The sequence below is a fragment of the Pseudopipra pipra genome, chromosome 2 (assembly GCF_036250125.1).
Source record: "Pseudopipra pipra isolate bDixPip1 chromosome 2, bDixPip1.hap1, whole genome shotgun sequence".
Taxonomy (NCBI): domain Eukaryota; kingdom Metazoa; phylum Chordata; class Aves; order Passeriformes; family Pipridae; genus Pseudopipra; species Pseudopipra pipra.
Genome location: NC_087550.1, coordinates 87,247,566 through 87,269,168, shown reverse-complemented (window position 1 = coordinate 87,269,168; position 21,603 = coordinate 87,247,566). Strand labels below are relative to the sequence as shown.

Below are 21,603 nucleotides of genomic sequence, written 5' to 3'. Positions count from 1 at the left end.
GTTTAGTCACAAAATAGATAAAATTAGCACGAGGGAATCAATGTAAAATGGAATGGGTTGTCCTAACACATGTATTATCTAGCTGTTTTTGGTTGACTTTCTAACTGTAATCTTTTTTTAATGAGATTTTATATGCAGTTTCAATGGATAATAATTATGACAGTATAGGTATTCATAAAGCCCAGAGACTAAAAAGAATACGGTGTCATGTAACCCTTTTTTTAGGTCATGATGAATCTTCTTTGTTACACTTTTACTAGCACTTTTTTTTTTCTATCTACTACAAGTAAATCAAGAAACATGTCATATGTATGTGTAAATATCACCGGCTGTTATTCAAATGGTTGAAATTGCTTTTTACTGTTCTTCTGTTTTAATAAAGCACTCTTTTTAGTACTGAGCACATTTCTTTTGCAGTCTTCATATTTTTTTTCCCATTTCAGCTGTCATTTAGATGTTGATATGTAAAGCAAAATGGCAAAAATCAACACCCAGCACTCCTACCCTGGTATGCACAGACTGTCTGTCAGAACTACTGATGAAGATATTGAAAGGATTGAAAATGGCTATATCAGGTAATACATTCCTTTCATCAGAGTCAAGAGGACAGATTGCTGCATAATTTGTGGAACTCCTCTAGCACCAGGAATAGGAGATAGAGTTATGGGAACGTTGTGTCATCCTGTTGACCCTGTGCACTGAACTGACTTAGCAACGTATATCCAAAGTACTGAAGAGACAGATGCAGGGAGATTGCCATGGCTTGCAGTTTTGGAACCAGAAGCTGTATTACCTTAGGAATAAAGCCCATTTTCACCTCACTTGAAGTTATACTAACTCATTGAGGAGAAACATCTTTCTGAAGTCACCACACAGATAGCAGGGTGTGTGCTCCCGACAGAGTATTTGGAATTTGGTGAAAAAATAAGATCCTTTCAGCACCAGTGAAAAGCCTTGGGAAGTTTTTTTAAATGTAGCCTCTGCAAATTGCCTAGTTCATATGATAGGGAACATATGTGATGTATAAAGAATATCATCATTTTTGTATTGGATTTTCAGAGTCCATCATTGTACAGAGGAAATGTAATAGTTCCTTTACATTTGCCTTCCTGTTTTAATAGTTTTAAAGCGGCTGTTTAAGCTGTGCCAGTGAGCTTGCACTTACATTTTGCACAGTACCAGTCATTTCTCTAAACTGGGCAAACTCTGCTGGGCGTGCAGGAAGGTGTCTGACGATCCACAGCATTTGTACAGGCTGGAAAAAATGTTCTGCTTTTGTCTTGTTCCAGTCAACCACCTCATCTATGTGGACCTTGTCAGAGTGTTTCTTGCTGTTCAAACGTATACCCAGACTGGAGCACTCAAACTCCTGCTGGGCTGATAGGACTGCCTGCTTTATGAGGATTTTTGAATTGCATGCCCCTAGTGTCTAGTATGGATGTGATTCCTGCCCTGTTTGAATTGGTTCTTTTTTCCTTTTTGCTTTGCTTACATGATACCTTTTGTCATGTGAGTGTACCTATACTAGGGAAAATGGAGCTGCTTCTATTCTGCACAGTATGTCTTGCTTGACTTATTTAGATTTGGAAGAGCCATGTCCCTTTGTCTCTGTTTACAGTGATATCTCAGAAACAGGGAAAACACTGAAATAAGCATCTTCCTTTCCTTTTTTTTATGTCCTTGTTGCAGAGATATCAGTGATTGGCAGCTCACAAATGGAATTACTGATGGGGATGTGAGAGTGGGGTCATAAAGGTTTAACTGTAGGATTGAATCTCTTTGGTCATCTGCAATTTCAGAGGCAATGTCTTGCTTTTGACAGATAAAGGGACTGAAATATGTTTCTTCTTTGCCATTGTCTTCCTTCAGCTCCTGTTGGCTATAGTTCAGCAAAGCAATTAAACACATTACTTAGTTCTCACTAAAGTTAGTGGGTGTTAAATTTATGCCTAATGCTAAGGATGTGCTTAAGCCCTTTTCTGCTATGAAATGAGGCATTATCAAGAAAAAGAATTCACTGCAATAGTTAACAGAGAGCTGCTCCTGATCTTTAAGCTGTCATTCTCATATATGCAGGAGTAAGTGATTCTTGTGCCCATATTTTTAGTTCTGTAGCATGTTATGAAGTTGGTTCATTTTGTTAAAATAAAAAATTGACAAAACAAAAAATAACAAATGAATCTCCATTTTAAAAATCCGACCTCTGCAGAGAAACAGCTCAAATAGGAGAGGCAGCACAATAGTCTATAGACACAGATTGCCTGTCTAAAAGTTGGGGTTCAGCTGGGCCCTGTAGACATCTGGATTTTGGTGCCTTTGTGTGAGAAGGTGTCTATGTTCCTGCTGTCATGAGTGGAGATGTAGTCAGTACTCACAGTCAGCAGCACCTGGGAAACTGTTCAGCTTACCCTGGAGCTGAATAACTCTTCAGGCTCATTTGACTCTGTTGATGATGAGAGAGGTATTTAGTTGACTAAAATAGGCATCTAATGCTATTTGAGATACCACAGGGTATTTGAAGCATTTAGGTGGTGCTAGTGGATGTGAGGAGAGACCTGTGTGCTCTGGAGAGGTCTGATAAAGTATTTTGAAGTATTCCAAATGGTACTAGACTCCTATATTGAGGCAGCTGAATCAAGCCGAAGATAGCCACTGACTATAATGAGAACTTAGATACTTATTAGGCACTGCCCAGCAGCAGTATTAGAACTTATTGCTAAGATCACACAAAATGTATATTTGTCTGTAAACAGGAATGGAAGTACTTAAAAATAGCCATGGTAGTGCAGTCTAAAAGACAGACTAGTCCAGCATCCTTTTGCCAACAGGTCTGTAGGCCAGTGCTCTAGGAAATAGTAAAAAAGGTGGGCAAACTCTACTACATCTAGCTCAAGAGACTTCTTGAGATGAATGCAGGCTCTGTGTATCTGGTAATCCATAATGAATTTCTGTTCCATGAGTTCATTGATTTTCCCCTAGAAGCCATGTTAACTTTGGCAGCCACAGTACTCTCAGCACTGACAACATGAACTAGGCTATAAAAGTATTTCAGTTCTAGGCAGTGTCTACTGGTGTTTTGTAATTAGAAGAGAAGTAGAAAACAGTTAACAAGTTGAGAATCCTGGGACTTTCAGGATCTATTTTAGTATTCTTTGTGTAGAAATAATAAAATTTTAATTCTATGTTTGTCAGTTTCTCAACTGTGAGTGCACCCCACAAAACTGAGCTGCTAATTATCTTTTTGTGGGCATTGAAAGTGCTGTTGCCAGTTCTTTTGAAGATACTGCAACTATCATTATAGTCAATATTTTCCTGGCAATACAGATGAACAGACTCATGTGAGAGTTCATGTCTGCATTACAAAGGGGGGAAAAAAAGATCCTTAGTGGTCATGATAAAGTCTTGTAAAAGTGAATACAAAAGACTGGAAAACATAGAGAAAATCTTAGGAGTACTAAAAAAAAATTCAGAGTGAACCCTCATAAAGTCCAGGTTCCAGTGAAGTAAATTTCAAAACTCCATTACTGAAAGATGAGGCTAAATTTTCATCTCTTTTTCTCAAATGCTATTTTTCAAGTGCTTATGAATAGTCTCTAGCTTCTGAGCTTGCTGGTACGTATGACAGAGCCTCCCCTGACTTTAATTCACGTTGGATGGCTCCAGAAAAGTCGGAACATAGGGTTATCAAACATATGCTGTGTTACTAAGAAGACAATTTGCTGCCCTGTTTCCTGATGTAGTAGGTGGAAAGAACTGGTTAGGGGTAAGTCTGGTGAATGCTGTATGGAATTCTTAAAAAAAAAAATTGCCTTTGCAGAACCCATTCACTGTGTGAGGATGCGTCTTCAGAACTGCAGGGAGTCATTTCTGTGGAGGGAAGACATGTATCTGAATCCCAGACGAGCTCATTCACAGGCAGGGGAGCAATGGCAAGGTAACATGCTAACTAGTAGAACTTCCAGCATTAAATTTAATTTGTTGAAAGAGACTACTCACAATTTGGAGTCAAAGAAAGAAGAGCCATCACTTTCCAAAGAAAATGGATGAAGAAAGTCTATTAAGAAGTAACAGAGGTTGCCTTTGGCCTTGATTCTCAACTCTTCACTTATTGCTAGTAAAAATCTTAGAATCTGAGAGATGCTGAATAAGCCCACACGAAGTTGTCAAATATAAAAAAATAAATTATTTTTACATAATCAGATCTGAAAATATGTTGAATGCTGTGGAAATGCATGAAGTGAGGCCAAACTGTGAAGTAAATGGGTAAGTGTTTGATTCTGGCTGATAGCAGATGCAATGTTACTGTACTATCAAATAAAACATAACGATGGTTCCCTTTTGGTAGATGGCTCTGGCAAGGGAGGAGACGGGATCTTGTATTGAGAGTGCAAGAGTTTCTCTCAGTTTTTAGAATCCAGTTATGTTTATAATGGATTTGGAACCTTAGTCAGCAAAATTGAAGTCAACCATTGACTTAAACTGTTCACATTACCAGGACTTAAACATAAACCTAAAGTGGAGCTTCAAAAACTTATTGTGTCTGCTTTAAATATTTCTGTCTGAGACTGCAGAGCTCTGCCTTTGGATACCATTATTACACACAATACAGACCATGCTCAGTTTAAGCACAGTGTATTCCAAAGAGCAAAGAAAAAAATTTTTACAAAGCTAAGGTCATTTAAAGAGTGTTGTTTACACTTAAACTTTTTGTATGGGGAAAATAAACTTCTCTGGTTGTCAGATAGCGACGCCACCACGTGTAGATTAAAAAGTGTGCAAAAAGTTGAGTTTAGATGAAAAATGTTTATAGGTGTGCATTTTGTGTAAACATAAAGCACATGAGAATTTAAACTCATACTGGGAACTTCCTTTTTAGTCTTTATATTGTTTACCCTTTTTCAGAATAGTTTAAATTACGTGTGTCTGGCTACCGTTAGGTATGCTCTGAATATACAAGGTAGTTTCTGATGAAAACATAAATGCTAAGCAATTTAAATGTTATGGTATCATAACATGACTCCTGACTGCAAATTCTCAAGGACCTAAAACAAGTGCATCTGATGGACTTCATTGAGTATCTCACATTGAGATGGAAAGGCCCTCATTGACAAGAATATTGTATTGCTCCTGCAATGCTGATACTGTGGAATAGGAACTAATGTGTGAGATATTTTTGTGATCCACTGGAAAAGATAATGTATGAAATTGAGGGAAGTGACTGGGTTTACAGTTGATCCATCAAGTTTAATTTCATGGCAGGTGGAGAAGTGGAGAAAAATCCTCCTGGGCTGCTGTTTGTGAGAATGTTTTAAGGCATCTTATGTTCTTGTCTGGTTCAGTCAATTTTGTGTGTCTGTTCCATGCAGGCTGTCACGATTTGTCTTATCTGTAAGGTCATGGGCCACAAGACATTTGCATCATGAAGACCAAAGGCCTGATTCTTTCCTGGAACGTATCAGAGGGCCGGAGCTCGTAGAGGTGTCCAGTAGGCAAAGTAACATCCGCTCCTTTCTGGGTAGCCGTGAGCGGCCTGGGGCAGTAAACAGGTAAGATGTGTTTATACTTTAAATGCAGATGACTGAGGTTATGGTATTTTCTTGGTAATTAGGATCTAAGTTTTATTTTAAGAAGAGGGTAAGGAGCTTAGCATGGGAAATGCTGCCTGGGAATCTTCATATAACTGAAGTATTACAGCTTTCAGCAGACTTTCTCTTTCCCCCTCAAATGCACTGTGGCAGAGATCTTGAAGTAAAGGATTCTGGTCATACTGCTTCAGGCAGAATGATTTCTCAGAACTGGAATTTTTTCATAGGCAAGCTGTGCAACTTGATGTTGCTAAACTCATCTCTACTGAGGATGAATGTGATTTTTATTTCAAGAATCCAGAATATTGCTAGCTATGGCTTTTCAGGACATTAATATTAATGCACATTATCTGCAAGTATTAGGAAACTTCAAACAAGCAGTTGTGTTGTTATACCTACTCAGGAATTCATCTGCTAATGTTACAGAAGGCTTCTGATGCAGAAGTGACAAAATCTTTTGGCTGCTGACTTCACTTATTACTACATACTCAGTCTTTGGTGTGAAAGACAGGTTCAGTGTTATCTTAATTTTTTTTCCAATAGAGCAACAGAGGCTTGCAAGAGAAAACTTTATGTTTTTTGACTTGCTGGATTATTATTGCTTTATAGACATATGATACAGTGTTTTAAGTTTAACTCCAGGTAGAAGAGGCAAAAATGAAGTCCCAAAACAAAAGTTGACTTTCTGTTTATTATGCTTTGAAGCATAGACTCCCATTTTTTAATTTTGTTTTTTTCTGCATAGTTAAAGATTGGTAGGTAAGCAAGTAATAAGACAATTTGTTTCAAAATCTCAGCTAGTCATTCAGATTAAAGCAAAAATCTTTGAAAGGCTGTGCATGGTACAGGTTACCTTGATTTATTGTGGTCCAGCACAGCCTTATTATCTTCACTTGATCTACTCCTTGGAAATTCAGCTCAAAAGCACGTATTGAATTAGCCTGACTATTGTCTCATTTCTCAGATGTCTGGATGGGTAGCAATTGATCAGTAGCAACTTCAGATTTGAAGTAATTGGAGAGGACAGCATTGATCCTGGGCCAACAGACCTCTACATGAGGCTATTCAAAGTGAATTTGAGAGTATCCCTCCTTGCCTTCTCAGTTTTACATTGTTGCTGCTTGACAGTAACTCCCAGTTGTTATATCCTGAAGGCTTAATTCTGCAGCAGTGGTAGGTATGCTCATTGCTTAGCCACAAGACTTGACGCTGCATTCGTGAAGATGAGTTGAAAGGACTGAAGAAAGCTTAAAATAGCAGCCCCATGAGTAAAAGGCTAAAAATAGTGAGGTGCATATTGCCATGCACTGATACACCTAAGAACAAGCTTCAGGCATCAAATGTGGTCACAAATGGGTATGCGAAGCACATGGTAAAGAGAAACTGGTGCCTTGAAGCAGTTATGCAAAGAGGCTTATCACAGCAGTCAAAGTTGACCTTCCTAATCTTATCAGTGCATATGTGAGGTGCTAGTAAATTAGTCTGTCATGTCTGTGAACACGTGCATGAAATACCAACAGTCTTTACACTCTTTAATGTGTTTTATTTAACTTGCTTTCAGTCACTGGCCTTTGGCCAGATTTAATGTCAACTATAGCAACAACACCAATGAAGAGTAAGTACTGATAACTTCTAAACATCTTTCTATGCTACTGGCACCTTGTCTTTTTCCCTTTCCAGCCTAGTAACATTTGTAGTTACTGTAGTTACTCCTTAGCTCTCACTAAGCCTTTCCTAGGAATATAGTTTTATTATAGAGAAAGGTCTAGTTTTCTTAGTATGAAAAACATTCTTCCTGCTCCCTGTGAACTTCTTTTTGTCTGAAGTTACCATTTCCTCTCAAGGACTGAATTTGATCAAGAATTCGGTCGCTACCTCCTGTTGTTCAGCTGGCTGATTTTACTGCATCACCAATTGATTTATTAATTCTTCAGTTTTTAAATGAGATTCATGTATTAATTTTCTAATAGTGATTTTCCTCTTTTAACATACTGGTCCGTTTTTGCAAATCAAGTGCCCCAAAAATTTCAGATTGTCAAATGAGAAGTGGATACTGGTCAAGGTACCAAGAAAACACTTCTGTGTGCATCCTTTTAAAGTGTGTTTCAGTTCAGCAGATATTGTTGTTTTAGAGAGAGTGAAAGGCACCATATTAAGGCTGGTATTGTAACAGAAGCTCTAACAGAAGGTGTCCTTTTGTTTTGTCTGTTTTATATAATTGACAAGCTATTTCACAGTGTTACACCAAAGAGAAATTTATTGAACAGTGTGACGAGCTCCTGTAATTTAAAATCACCCAACACCAATGTTTGTTTCTTGCTCAGCTGTTGGAGGACATATCTGCTCTTTAGTATCCAGCAGCAGATCTGTTCTCACACATGATGATAGTAAATTTTTTTCATTGTTTTCCAAATGAAAGCAAAAAAAAATTAATCAAGACAGCTTCTGATTGTGTCAGAAATACTTTTAGAAAACTCTTGGGGTTTATTTTCTCGAAATAATTTTGTCATGGGCAAGTTCAAACTGTACATTTTAAATGATGCTGCAAAACCTTTGTGCACATATGTGGACAAGAAGTTTTCCTCCTCCTAGAGCAACTTTTTGGTTTTGTTTGCATAACTTTTATTAAAAAGGAAAATCTCTGTGCAGTGAACAGTGAGAGAAATGTGTAGATTTTTATTCAGACTGGTATAAAAGAAGTGCTATAAGCCTGCAGCTTAGCCTCCTAGATGGGGCCCAAAGGATTGATTAGGATGGAAATACTTCTGTCTTTCTCTGTTTCTGACAATGACTCATGTACCTTGGGCAAGACTTTCATCCTTCCAATTTTTCGTCATTTTTAAATAAATACAATACCTGTCTGTCTACCTGCCCGACAGTCTGAAATATACTTGATTTTCAAAGTACTTGACACATGAGAAATGCAAATATTTGACTAATTCAAAGACTGTGACAGCGTTTTTATGAGGCTGACGAAGATGTTTTCCAAGTCTAAAACTGTGGAAACACAGAATGGATGCTGCTCTGTTGGGGTCAGAAATGGCAGACACAAACAACTGTTTTATTAGTTACTGCGTTCCAGTTTCCTCAGTGGCACTGATAAAGAAAAATGAATGTCTTTTTTAAGCTTTAGGTTTTTTATTATGTTAAAGACCTAAGTGTGCCAGGTCTTGGGGAACTGTTGGTGATGCTTTCAAGTCTTTGATTATGACCAGTCTTTTCGTCCGAGTGACTTCCATGGGCAGACTGCAAATAGGTGGGAGTGTGGTAAGGTGGGAGGTATGACAATAGAAAGATGCACAGAGGCCACATAAATGGAAGAAACTCAATTTTGAAAGATACCTGTAGTGGACAGATGAGTTTGTAGAAGTTCTCAGGCCAGAGAAAAATAATTATTGGCATGAGATGCTGTGTAAAATAATGTTTTTTTCACTTTTTAAAAATAAACCATAAACATAGGAGGGAGCTGGAATGGTCAAAATATTCCCTCCAAAGTTCACCACCAACAAGACTTTTTGATTGATTCTCTATCTCAACCTACTTTTCCCTGCATAACAAGATCCACAAATGTATAGCCCTACCCTTTGCAAATTCTGTTTACTTATAACTTTTGGTAAGAATGACAGACATTTGAAATCTTGAGGAGCTACATTGATGTTGATAACAGCAACTGTGAATTGCCTTTAAGGTCAGACACCATTTATAGTAATCTGCAGTGAAATCCTGACATGTTTTTTAAACAGGAAGGAGTTTTGGGGCCAGATTTGAAAATGAAGCCATAAGGTCCAGGGCAGTCAGTGAGCAGAGAAATAGATACTTGAGCAGCAGTTCCCACTGCTGTGTAAGAAGCAGCCTTGGTAAATGAAAAGCTGTTTCTTTGATTTGAGATGCATTCTTAAATAGAAGATCAGTCAAGCTAACAGTTCTTTTTTCCTCCAGTTGTACTCCCTTGCAGTGTATAATTTTGAAAGTTTCAGTGGTGTTGGTCAGCTTGGTAGATATTTCCCTGGATGTGGCGAAGTGTAGGATCTCAGCATTTTTTTGCCAAACGAGCCTGGGCTTTCCAAATCACACTGTGTTGCTCCATCACTATGGAAATGTCTAAGGGTAAGAATTAGAACAGGTGCTCATTGCTAACAGGTGAAAGCTGCTACTATCTTAAAATTGGTGACTGTTGTCTTCTCCTTTGGAGTGCTTCTTTCTCCCTGTAACAAGCACATTCCTAGACATGACTGCCATTCACAGACTAGACCTTTCTGATCTGAGCGGTATGAGCAGGTATGTGTGAAAAGCACAAGTCCTGTTTTTCACCTGTTATTCCATACTCTGCCTTTGCTGTGGGATGTGGCTGTCATTGAACTAATGTATCCTTTCTTGACACCGGTGCAAAGGGAGACTCAGACCCAGTCTCGGCAGTTCAGAGAACATGAAGCTCCCATGGGAGCTAGAGTCCCTGGCTTTCATCCAAACCAGACATTATCTGTGGGGAGTTATGTTTAAATATGCATTATCCACATATACTGTAGTGTTAGGAACAGTTTTAGGCTTTTCTGTCTAATGGGGACACTTTCTTCTTCAAGGACTAGACAAATTTCAAATAAAAAGAAGGAGATCTCAGGCAATGCATTATATGATTCTTGACCAAGGCATGTAAAAAATTTAGCTTTAAGATTATGTATTGGCAGAATCTTAAGAGAGATGTTAACTTTCTGCAGTTTTGAAAAGGATTTGTGGACCTGTCTGCTGTAAGTTAACATAGATCTGACTTGCCCCATTCTTAGGTTTGTCTGAACAGAAGAGTCTTGAACTATCTTTATATCTGGCTTATCACATTCTAATGAGCTTGAACAGTATGAAAATCCATGTTCAGAGTTAAATTTTGAAGCCTGAGTCAGTGCTTGATACTTTGGAATGTTAGAATATATCGTGTTAAATGGTCCCTATTTTACTTTATTGAATGGAAAACGATTAATTAACTTGGAGACTGTCATGATTTCATCGAGTCTAGGCAAAATTCCCATTGATTTCAGGAAAGGTTGGAACTTCATGCTTAACGCTCAGCCTTTGAATACTGTGGCAATGGAAAATGGGCAGAGCAATTTGAGCATAGCTCCTCTGACCAACCACAGACACTTGCATCTGAGCCGGGCAACCCGTTCTTCTATTACAGTTGATGGAAAGCAAAGAAATCCTTTTGGAGCACAACTCATCTTGTGGACTCATGGACTATGCCACATGGAATATCTCATAGATAGAGTAGATCTCTATCTCTTACATGCAACTAAAATAGGATGGCTTAATCATGTTGACTATAAAGCATTTATAAAATGACTACTGTATAGTTAAGTGAGACACACTTCTTTTCTCTACATTTGCTGATTTTGTTCAGGTATTGTCTGGAATTCTTCAAGGCAATTGTTAAAACCAGAGGTAATTAATTAACTATAACTTTGCTGATTTCAAAGAACCATGAGAGGAAATTGAGCGTCATTTTGTTTAATTACCATTAAAGCTAAAAGACACTAAAGACAGTCACAGTGAGGTTTTAGCTATGCAAAGAATCTTGACAGTTTGTTAAGCCATTTCAAGTTTTGTCATAATTTGATAGTTTTCTTTTTAAATGTCTGGGTTCTAAAGAATGAAACAAATTGAGAGCGTTTACTTAAAATCATCCTGGTACACTGATGTCTGAAAAGGTCGAGAAAGTGTGGGTGACTAATGCAGAGAATCAGCCAGCTGGTTACCTGATGTGAGAGTGTGGTGCTGCCAGGGTGAGAGGTCTCAGCTGGATCCCTGTCCTACTCTGTCTGGAGAGTAGTCTAGTTTCCTCTACGTCAACATCCACCCTCTCCCTAAACTGCTTCAATATTGGTAATATTGCTAAGCTTTGCATTATGTTGTACAGCAAAAAGGAAGAAAAGAAAGAGGTTAAAGAGGAGAAAAAAGAGGAGAAAAAAGAGGAAAAGAAAGAGGAAAAGAAAGAGGAAAAGAAAGATGACAAAAAAGATGACAAAAAAGATGATAAAAAAAAGGAAGAGTAAGTATAAAGAACAAATATGTGCTTGTAACATAACCTCCCTGCACTACAAAACATGGTATGGCATTTCATCATAACACTTTCACTATTACTGTTCTGTGGACTGCAGAACCTTAGCCTGTCAAGTCTTTAATACATTTTCCACTTTGGAAAGGTTTCAACTGCTTGGCCAAGTTGTTATGTCTTGAAGATCTGTGTTTAGACCTGTGTCACGATCAGCTTCCTATGTCAGTAAAAGGGAATTGAGCTGCCTTTGGTCACTTTGATTTGAAGGTCACTTTTTTACTATAAGGACATTTTAGGACAGCAGCCTGCTTTGCAGAGCTGCACAGACTTTTCATTGTTCCAAAATGACTCAGAGTCCATAACGACTCAGAGCAGATGAACCGAAACTCTGGTTCATCTTACCAAGAATCTTACATGTAGAAAATTAAAGATTTGCTAGTAAGTTTAGTTATTTCACTGACTAGTATATTTAATTACTTAATATGGTGCAGTTGATGGCTAGTGATCACTGAAGTTTGCTTCTGTTTGTTAGGGGATGATGTATTTCTGCAACAAAATGAGATCATTTGAATGCTTTGCTCTTGCTTTGTCGCCCTAAAGCTGACACAAACATAGTACAATTTAGTATTAGCAGTTATTAAAAGCAACAATGGAAGCAGATGAAAAAAGAGAATGCATTTGGTTGGACTTTACAGTTAAGGAGTATGTTACAGTAATATACTGTAAATTTATATGTATGTGTGTATATAGTGGCATATGCTATGTAGTCATGGGGACATGTAGTTAGGAATCATTTCCAAAAGGAATCTGCTTGATCTCAAGACCTTTTTCAGTGGGGGGCTTATACATAAAGGCTATGGGTTTCAGCCTGGATGATGTGAATGTCCGGGTTTTTCTTCCCACTCTTACTTACTTTTTCCAAAGTCGGGTCAAACAAAGAAGTAGAGCTTGTCAGATGGGATGCAGCTAATGCTGCATGGTATCCGATCTGGGCTGCCTGCATGGATACTTTCTCTTCTCAGGCAGCTGTGAGTTCCTCACAAGATGAGCAGCCTCCAGAAGAGGGAGATCCAGCAGGTTGCTTGTTTACATTTCCAGTGTAAACCTGCATGTTTTCCTTTCCAGGCCAAAAAAAGAGATCTTTGTGATAGATCCTTCAAGCAATCTGTACTACAACTGGCTGACCATAATTGCTGCACCCGTGTTCTATAACTGGTGTATGCTAGTGTGCAGGTATGGATTTCAGTTAATAATAATTCTATGTTTCAGTCATTATGTTTCCCATGTAAATCACCCCCTTACCTCCCTGCAGTATCTTTTGGGTGGCTTACTTAGAAGATTTACCATTCATATACCCTTAGGGATATACGGTATGTCTACCACTGGGAATAGATGGCCAGTGTTTCTTTTTTTATCTTTTAGTCTAAAAACAGGTGGTTGTAACTTGCAGTAAGTGTCCTCGTGAGCACTGATGTGGCCTTTGTGTGCCACCTGCTGGCTGGCGGCTGAGGTGTGTTCTGGCCACTGCCAGGGATGAGGGCTTCTCATCTCACAGGAGGGAACAGAAGGGAGCGGTGGGGGCAGTGGTGGGGCGTCTTAAATTAATATAATGAATCTCTAGAGATGAGGACGGCTTGCAACTGAGAAACAAACCTTGTATTTGGGCATTGTCTTAATGGAGATGTGTAGCCCACGAAACCCTATGCATTTTTAATGGGATATGTTTAGGGATATGTTTAATCCTCCATAAGTGCACCTGCGTGGCACGTATGTGTTTGAGTTTTGTTCCTGGCCTGAACACCTTTGAATTCTGAAAGATCTTAGTATCTGTTCAGACATGGCTCTAGCCATGGAGATATGGTTCCTGTAATTTTTCAGTTCTAACAATGTGTGCTAACATGCTGCTAGGACACATACTGCAAATACTATGTGCAGTTGGTGTAATTTTTTTTTTTTTTTAATCTTTGTTTCTTTAGAGCCTGCTTTGATGAGCTACAAATGGACCATGTTAAATTATGGCTGTTCCTGGATTATTGCTCTGATATCATCTATTTTTTTGACATGTTTGTCAGATTCAGAACAGGTGAGTCTTTCTGGGATTTTGGGTGTTTTCAAATACTACATGTATATAAAGGCTGGAAACAGAAATTTCCCTGTGAGGTCTGACCAGTGTAATATCCTGTCTCTGGCAGACCCCAACAGTGGAGGCTTTGGAAAGATGAAGTGGCTGAGCAGTTTGGATTTTTTTTAAGGCTGAACATTCCAGCACTTGTTCTTCATTTGTCTCTAAATTCAGTTCTATCAGTGCTGAATAGGCATGCCAGAAGCTGACTGAATAGCCACTGTAAGAGGCTGTGTGGGGAAGGGACAATAGGACATTTTGGGCAAAAAATGAACTGTACCACACAAGTGCTGTTTTCTTAACCAAGTTGTGCAGCATCCTGGTCAGAAGCATCAGCTGAATTGCTCAGGCGCAAGAGCCTGGCACCAATGTCAGCCTTCAGTCTGTGGTCTTCTGCCTGGAACCAGCAGTGCCTCCCGCTGTATTTTCTGCAGCCTCTGTGAGGTCCTGGCCAGATCTGCCACTGCCTGGTGCTAGGTTAGGGTTAACCCAGGCCCCTTTGTTTAGGTCTTTCCTTCCTGGAGGAAGTGCGAACTTAAAGGATCTGTGAGGACTGTGCCATGTCATGCTAAGTGGTTCTCTTCAGCTTCCCATTCGTGGTTATGTAATCCTGACAGGCTGAGAAGATTTCCTATTTGAGCATGCCCAGCTGATACAGATTCTAACCTTATAGGGATATCTGGTTTTAGCTAAATGAGGTCATAATATAGGCCTAAGCAAGGACATACAGTGATCCATAACATTAAATTGCTGTAGTACTCCTTGATACACTTTGATGCTTGCACTTTGGTCCACTCAGGCAGTGCCTGGGCATGCTAGGAAGACAGCAGGGGGTGGGTGTTGTTCATGGTCTTGTTGTTGGAGCTGCCTGAAAGAACTTACATGTGAATACAAGCTGTCATGGTAGCTGGTCTCAGAGCCAGAAAGCGTTTCCTGTCTTGTTCTGTTGACTGGTACAGACAAAGCCTCAAAATGCCTTGAAAGGGTCCAAACCCACACTGATCATTAAAACGAGAGTCCTTTTAAATCTTTTATTTTAACATGTTATCTATTTATCTATTTTTATAGATAGATAGATTTTATGGCTCTGCCTTTGCCTGCTGCCTTTTTCTCTAAGTCTGCAGGGTCCATCTGCCCTGGGGACAGAGGTCCTAGAAGCCTTTGGGGAAGAGTCTGACTTCCTGCTGTCTGAGGGCAGGGCCTGGCTTTGAACTGGGATCTAGGTAGCCCCATGAGTACTCTAACCCACATCAGCTTCTCTGTGGGGCATTTCTGTCTAACTGCAGGGCCAATTTCACTGTGTTTCACCTATTTGGTGACTATGCACTGTGAAACAGAAAAGATTCATGTCTCAGCAGCTGGTTGTGTTTAGCATACTCTATGTTTTGATGTTTTCAAAAGGTTTTACTGTAAGACTTCAGTTCCATGAGGGGACAAAGAGAGCTGAGGGGGTTTATCTCCCTTCAGGAGGAAGGCATTTTCAAAGTTATTTTTCATAACTTTGAGTTAGAAATTCATCTGCCTGGCCAACTTTTCTGTTTAGTTGCATAACTGTTAGTAAGGGCATATCTGACCAGCTTTTTCAGCAGTTTTCTGGGATGTAACACATTAACGGCACAGGAAATACTTCCATTTGTAGGCACCATCAGTTTGCAGATATCCAAAGCCAGATACACACATGAGGCATCTCTACAGATCTACTATACATTCCAGAAATATAGGTGTGCTGTGTAGGGCACAAAGAAATGAAGCTTGGTCTTCCTCAGCAGACGCTTCCCTGAAAAAGCTGTAGGTTGCTTGTAGATTGCTAAGGGATTAGTAAAATGTGAAAATCCCTCACATACGGGGAATGTTTTGTTCTTTTCTCAGTGGACTTTTCCTCCTGAGTGGCCCAGTGGGCAGACAGTTGGATATCTCCACTCGCAATTGCAGCAAGTATTTTGCAGTGCATAGGCTGTTCCTTGTGGAAAATTTTCAATGCCTTGAGCTTTCAGAGTTACCAAAGAGCACTGTGGCTGTACTGTCTGCAGTAAAGGTCTCTAACTAAGTTTATATCTCCTTGTAATCTTTTTAAATCTAATATTTTGAAAATCATTTGAATGAATATCAATGTGCAAAATTCTAGCTCTCTCACTGGAAACATTAAAAAGTGCAAACCAAGAAAAATCCCATCAGTTTTACATTGGGCACAAGAGGAAAAGCATGGCTCAGGGAGCAGGTCACTGGGTATCTATATTGTTTGGAAAAAAGTTTCCAACGATCCATTATACCTACTTATTCTTGGTATTTATTTAAAAATATTTCTCTCTGATTTTATACACAATTGCTTAAAACTTGCTTAACTTTATTTATGACTCATGCCAATGATTCATAAAAAATGAGACATTTGAATCTCCCGTCTCCTTTTGCAAAGATACAGCTGTCCCAGAATAGAGTAGAAAACTTCAAAGAGAACTGTGGTAATAATAGAGTCATTATCCTTAATCATTATATATCAGCTTTGAAACTTGATTGAAATATTTAAATTTTTAGTTAAATGACCTCATAATATATGAATGTCTGTATATGTAACAGTAAAAATTTTAATGTTCTCAGCTATCTGAAATGTAAGTCACTCAGTACTGTTGATGGTATTTTTATTCTAACAAGTAAAATCTGTATTTTTGTTCTTTGAAGGCTTCCTTGAACAAGGCTTGCTAGTTAAGGATGAAAAGAAATTACGAGAACATTATACCAAAACGTTGCAGTTCAAACTGGATGTGCTGTCTCTTCTGCCAACAGACCTGGCTTATTTGAAGCTTGGTTTGAACTACCCTGAACTACGATTTAACCGCTTGCTGAGGATTGCTCGGCTGTTTGAGTTTTTTGACCGTACTGAGACCAGGACAAATTATCCAAACATGTTTCGTATTGGAAATCTTGTGTTATACATCCTTATCATCATCCACTGGAATGCGTGTATATACTTTGCGATTTCGAAGGTCATTGGATTTGGAACCGACACTTGGGTCTATCCCAACATTTCCATTCCAGAGTATGCGCGCCTGTCTAGGAAGTACATTTACAGTCTGTACTGGTCGACGCTCACACTGACGACCATTGGAGAAACACCTCCCCCAGTGAAAGACGAAGAGTATCTCTTTGTGGTCATTGACTTCCTGGTGGGTGTGCTGATCTTTGCTACCATTGTTGGTAACGTCGGCTCCATGATTTCTAACATGAATGCTTCCAGGGCTGAGTTCCAGGCCAAAGTGGATTCTATTAAACAGTACATGCAATTCCGAAAAGTGACTAAGGATTTGGAAGCCAGGGTTATTAAGTGGTTTGATTACCTCTGGACCAACAAGAAAACAGTGGATGAGAAGGAAGTTCTCAAAAATCTGCCTGACAAGTTGAAGGCTGAAATTGCCATCAATGTCCATTTGGACACGCTAAAGAAAGTGCGTATATTCCAGGATTGTGAAGCTGGACTTCTCATTGAGCTGGTACTGAAACTGAAACCTACCGTCTTCAGTCCTGGGGACTACATTTGTAAAAAAGGAGATATTGGAAGAGAAATGTACATTATTAAAGAGGGAAAATTGGCTGTGGTGGCAGATGATGGCATAACCCAATTTGTAGTCCTAAGCGATGGCAGCTACTTTGGTGAAATCAGCATCTTAAACATCAAAGGTAGCAAATCTGGCAACAGGAGGACAGCCAACATTAGGAGTATTGGTTATTCTGATTTGTTCTGCTTGTCTAAAGATGATTTAATGGAAGCCCTCACAGAGTATCCAGAAGCCAAAAAGGCTCTGGAAGAGAAAGGACGTCAAATTCTGATGAAAGACAATTTAATAGATGAGGAGGCAGCAAAAGCAGGAGCTGACCCAAAAGACTTGGAAGAAAAAGTAGGAAGACTTGAAACAGCTCTGGATACGCTGCAGACTAGGTTTGCGAGGCTCATGGCAGAATACACTGCATCTCAACAAAAGGTGAAGCAGAGACTTTCCAGAGTAGAAACCCGAGTGAAAAAATATGGTAGTGGCAGCTTATCAGTTGCAGAAGCAGAGGCTGAAAAACCTGAGGAGAAAAAGCAGTAATGGAGCATTTATATTTCCTCATTTATTCAAGAAAGTTGAAGCACTGAAAGCCATAAATGTATGTAAATATGTGTGTGCATACATAGACATGATTATTTTTATATGAACTCAAGAGAATGGTTTTTAGCACTTTTAACTGAAGCAGTATTTCTTTGCAAATAGAACACCGTCACCATCTTCTTAGGGGGAAATTTGGACTGGCACTTGGGTACTTTTTTGTACTGGGAGTGGGTTTCTTACAAGTTATGCTCAGAATGTCTGTTTTGTTTGGTACCTGTAGGCCTTGACACACTGTCTCTTCCCATACATCTTGTGTTAAGAAGGCACTGTACTTGAAGTAGAAAGAATTGGGGTTTTTCTTTTTTAAGGGCTTAAAAATATTTATAGGGTACCTGCTGTACTTTGCTACCTTAGTAGCTGATTAAATGCATGGACAGAATCCAGGTTTCTCAAAATCTTTGTTCTTTTGCAGAGTCTGTGCAAACAGTTGTCTGACAGCAAAGCAGCATCACTTACCTGGCCATTGCAGTGCAGCCCTGCACGTGTATGAAACAGCCATGCATCTGGATGCGTTAGTCTAATTCTTTCTAATGAGCTGGGCTCTGCACAAAGGACCATGCTGAGAGAGCAGCAGTGCTTATTCATGTCCTTTCTGGCAGGGTCTGTGACGGCCTTTGCTGCTCTGCAACTGCTTCACTAGGGGGACAGAGTGTGAAATCCCCCCTTTTGTTTTTCTTAGCACAGTTCCATCCCCACTGGTAAAACACTCACTTGGAAGGGAGTCCCCAAAAGCTCACTGGTGGAAGGCAGCTGGGGCAGTATGGCTTCACCAAACCTGGGAAGAGAAAAGAGGGCCCTGGTGCATGCAGTTCCTGTATGTGGGATGTTGAGTGAATTCCCTTGTCAGCAAGCAGGCAGTCCCAGAGGGAGGCTATGGAGAAACTGTGTGGGCTGGCAGGGTAGGCTGTCCCTGCCTGCCAGCCAGCTTTCTCCCACAACAGGGTTCCTGTGAGGCAGGGAACAAGCACCATGTTGCAAAGTCATTCCAGTCACTAGGCCTATGTTTTCTTCCTTTTTCTTCTTTTAAGAACAGGTGCCTACTCCACCTCTCTTTCCTATTTACTGCCATCCTTTCTCCAAAGTAGTTGTCACACTACCACCTTTCTGTTAGTTAGGGAGAATGCAGGCCACATTTGCTCAGGTTGTGTTGGTTGATTTTCTGCTTGCTGCAGAGTAGTTGTCTGGCTCTGAGTTGAATACATGTCTGGTCCACTCAGCCTGTTGTGATATTCAGGTTGGCACTGAGGTTTCTTGCTCTGTCACATTGCAACCTCAGGATTTGCATCCTGCACACCCCTCTTAGCTTTTTCCACACTCCTGCTCCCAGTTTCTTTCTAGGCCTCTCTCCCTCGCATTGAGGGGATTTTTTTAGTATTCTCCTGCTGGGAAGATACTAGCTTTCATTTTTTGCTGTACAGTATTTTTCTGTCATATAACTTTCCCTATGTTACTATCCTCCCTTACCGCACTGCTTTTTGAAAAGTATGGAGTAGCACAGCCTGTTCAGCACCCATGGCACAGGAGCTGGATTCTCCAATGGCATCAGGTATTACCATGGGCACTGCTCTGACTTTTCAATTGTCCTCAGTCCTGACTGAGGAGCCCTAACAGCATGTGGGATTGATGGCATGTGGGAGAACTGGTGAGAAATCCACTGAGGGTGGTTTAAGTGCATGGTAGTGGAATAAAAAGAGGTGGTTTTGCTAAACTGAATACAACTGCTCAGAGTACGCACTTATCTCTGGGCAAGCAGCTGTCCCCTTTCTATTGACACTTTTGAGCCTAGTGACGGAGATAAATCTGTCAGTGACTAAGGAACAGGGCTTTGCCAGCAACACTGGCAAAGGGACCATTGAGTAGTAATGTCCACACATGGCCCATGTCTAAACTCCTGTTATCATTGGCCTAGAAGACAACTACACTTAGGTATCTACTGTAGACTGGTCTTAACCTCTATTATCAGAATTTCCACTGACGGTAACAAGTGGTTTGGAAAGTAGCTGAGACCTGTATGTGGCCAGTGGCATCGGGGAGTATTGGTCTGTCAGCTGAATTTTGTCCTTATTTTCTTTAAGGATTTGAGACCAATGGGGAGGTCAGAGAGGCTGCTTTTGGCAGGGTCTAGTGCCCTCGCTACCCCTGAGGAAAGCAGGGCTGAGGTGGAGCTGGGTGTGGGCTCGTGGCACTGGACCACAGCAAGCACAGACGGGGCAGTCACAGGCTGCTGCACCTCGTAAGAGAGGCAGGTACTGCACTCACCTGTGGCTGATGTTCACTGCTGTGTTACTCCTACACCACATCTGGTAGGTGTTTTGTACTTATTGACGTGTTCTACATCGGTCATCATCCTCTGTAAATATCTGTCTATCTACCCAACATAGTACAGCTGTTCCAGCCCAATAGGTATATACAAGTAAGGCTGTTTAAAGTACTGTTTATACCTGTTTAAAAACCTTACAAACACAAGACTGCTTCTTTACCTGATGGATCAGAACAGCCTAATCTACCAGTTAAATACATATTTGCTATTCCCTTTCCATGCCTCTTGGTCTGGTTTTCATATGCCAGAAAAAGAGGATTGTGATGCTACTGGTTTCAGTCACTTTGAAACATACAGCTTCTGGCATGACAACATCACATCCTTTGATATCAGTTTATCTCTGTAAGATGTTTTTTCCCCTTCTTTAATGTGGCTACAGCATGTACATTAAAATATTTTGAGTAATGTTCAAGCAACTCTGTGTTTTCTCTTACCCATATCACTACATATTTTAGTATTTCATGACAGACTTTGATCATTTCAACATTACATCGCCTGGAAAATAATTAGCTGGAACAGAGATCTGAAGTGACAGAAAGCTAAGTGGGAATGGTGTTCTCCCCTCACTGCAGGGCAGCTGGCACACAGCTTTGGTCTGGTGCCCAGTTTTGACACCATCACTGTGTTTGCAGATGCCACTCAGGCACATGAACCCGACCACCACCCCACTGCCCGAGGGGTGCCGGGTCTGTGAGGCACAGAGTCTGACGGGCTCTTCATGCTGCTGCCACCTGTCTCCTGTCCTGCCCTTGCCCAGCTCCATGCAGGGCAGCACAGCAGGGACAGTGCTTTGTCTAGCAGAAATAAGTATTAACAGCTTTCTGCTACTTGCACACACATCACCTACCAAAAATTACCTGGCAGGGGCTGGGCTGGGCCTTCAACCCACCATGAGAGAAAGCAAGGAATGGGACAGAGCTTACAGAGTGTTTGAATATAGGCCCCAAAACTACAAGTGGGGGGTAACGGCCACTGTACCTGGGCCAGTTGGGGGGTATTGCTGCTCCAAACTGCGTGTTCTGAGGGAAACACCAGATGGGCAAAGGAGATGTTTAAACATCTGCTCCACATGCGAAAGGAGAGTAAAAGTGGTGGAGCGACACACCATGCTCCCACTGCTGCTCAGAGCTAACTTTTCTAGGGAAAAGGCCTCCAGTCATGGACCCTGTGCCCTGACAGCAAACGATTAAAGCCTTGCTACTCTTGGAAATGCTCTCAAATATTTTTAACCTCATCCCTTACTATTATTTACTTTACGGTTTTTACAGTAGAAAACTACTCTGGAAAATTCAATGTACTGGACAACAGAAGGGGAAGTGACAGCAAAACAGCTCCTGTATTTGTACAGCTGAGGGTTGAGGTTAACTTGACTGTGCAGCCCAGAGAAAGTA

At 40.3% G+C, this 21,603-nt stretch overlaps 1 protein-coding gene across 6 annotated transcripts in view; it reads left to right on the top strand.

Moving 5' to 3' along the window:
- CNGA3 (cyclic nucleotide gated channel subunit alpha 3) overlaps positions 1–20,624 on the top strand; it is a 29,488-nt gene extending 8,864 nt beyond the window's left edge. The window contains exons 2-9 of one of the 6 annotated variants that reach the window (XM_064646245.1): positions 444–575; positions 3,818–3,934; positions 5,367–5,546; positions 7,147–7,200; positions 11,491–11,622; positions 12,754–12,861; positions 13,605–13,711; positions 16,427–20,624. In XM_064646245.1, the coding sequence (XP_064502315.1) occupies positions 475–575; positions 3,818–3,934; positions 5,367–5,546; positions 7,147–7,200; positions 11,491–11,622; positions 12,754–12,861; positions 13,605–13,711; positions 16,427–17,832 (2,205 nt within the window). In that variant the 5' untranslated portion in view covers positions 444–474 and the 3' untranslated portion in view covers positions 17,833–20,624. Of the gene's footprint in view, positions 1–442; positions 576–3,817; positions 3,935–5,366; positions 5,547–7,146; positions 7,201–11,490; positions 11,623–12,753; positions 12,862–13,604; positions 13,712–16,426 lie in introns of those variants that run through there. The other 5 variants (XM_064646247.1, XM_064646246.1, XM_064646248.1 and 2 more) reach the window with 5 other exon arrangements.
- Positions 20,625–21,603: the final 979 nt, after the last annotated feature.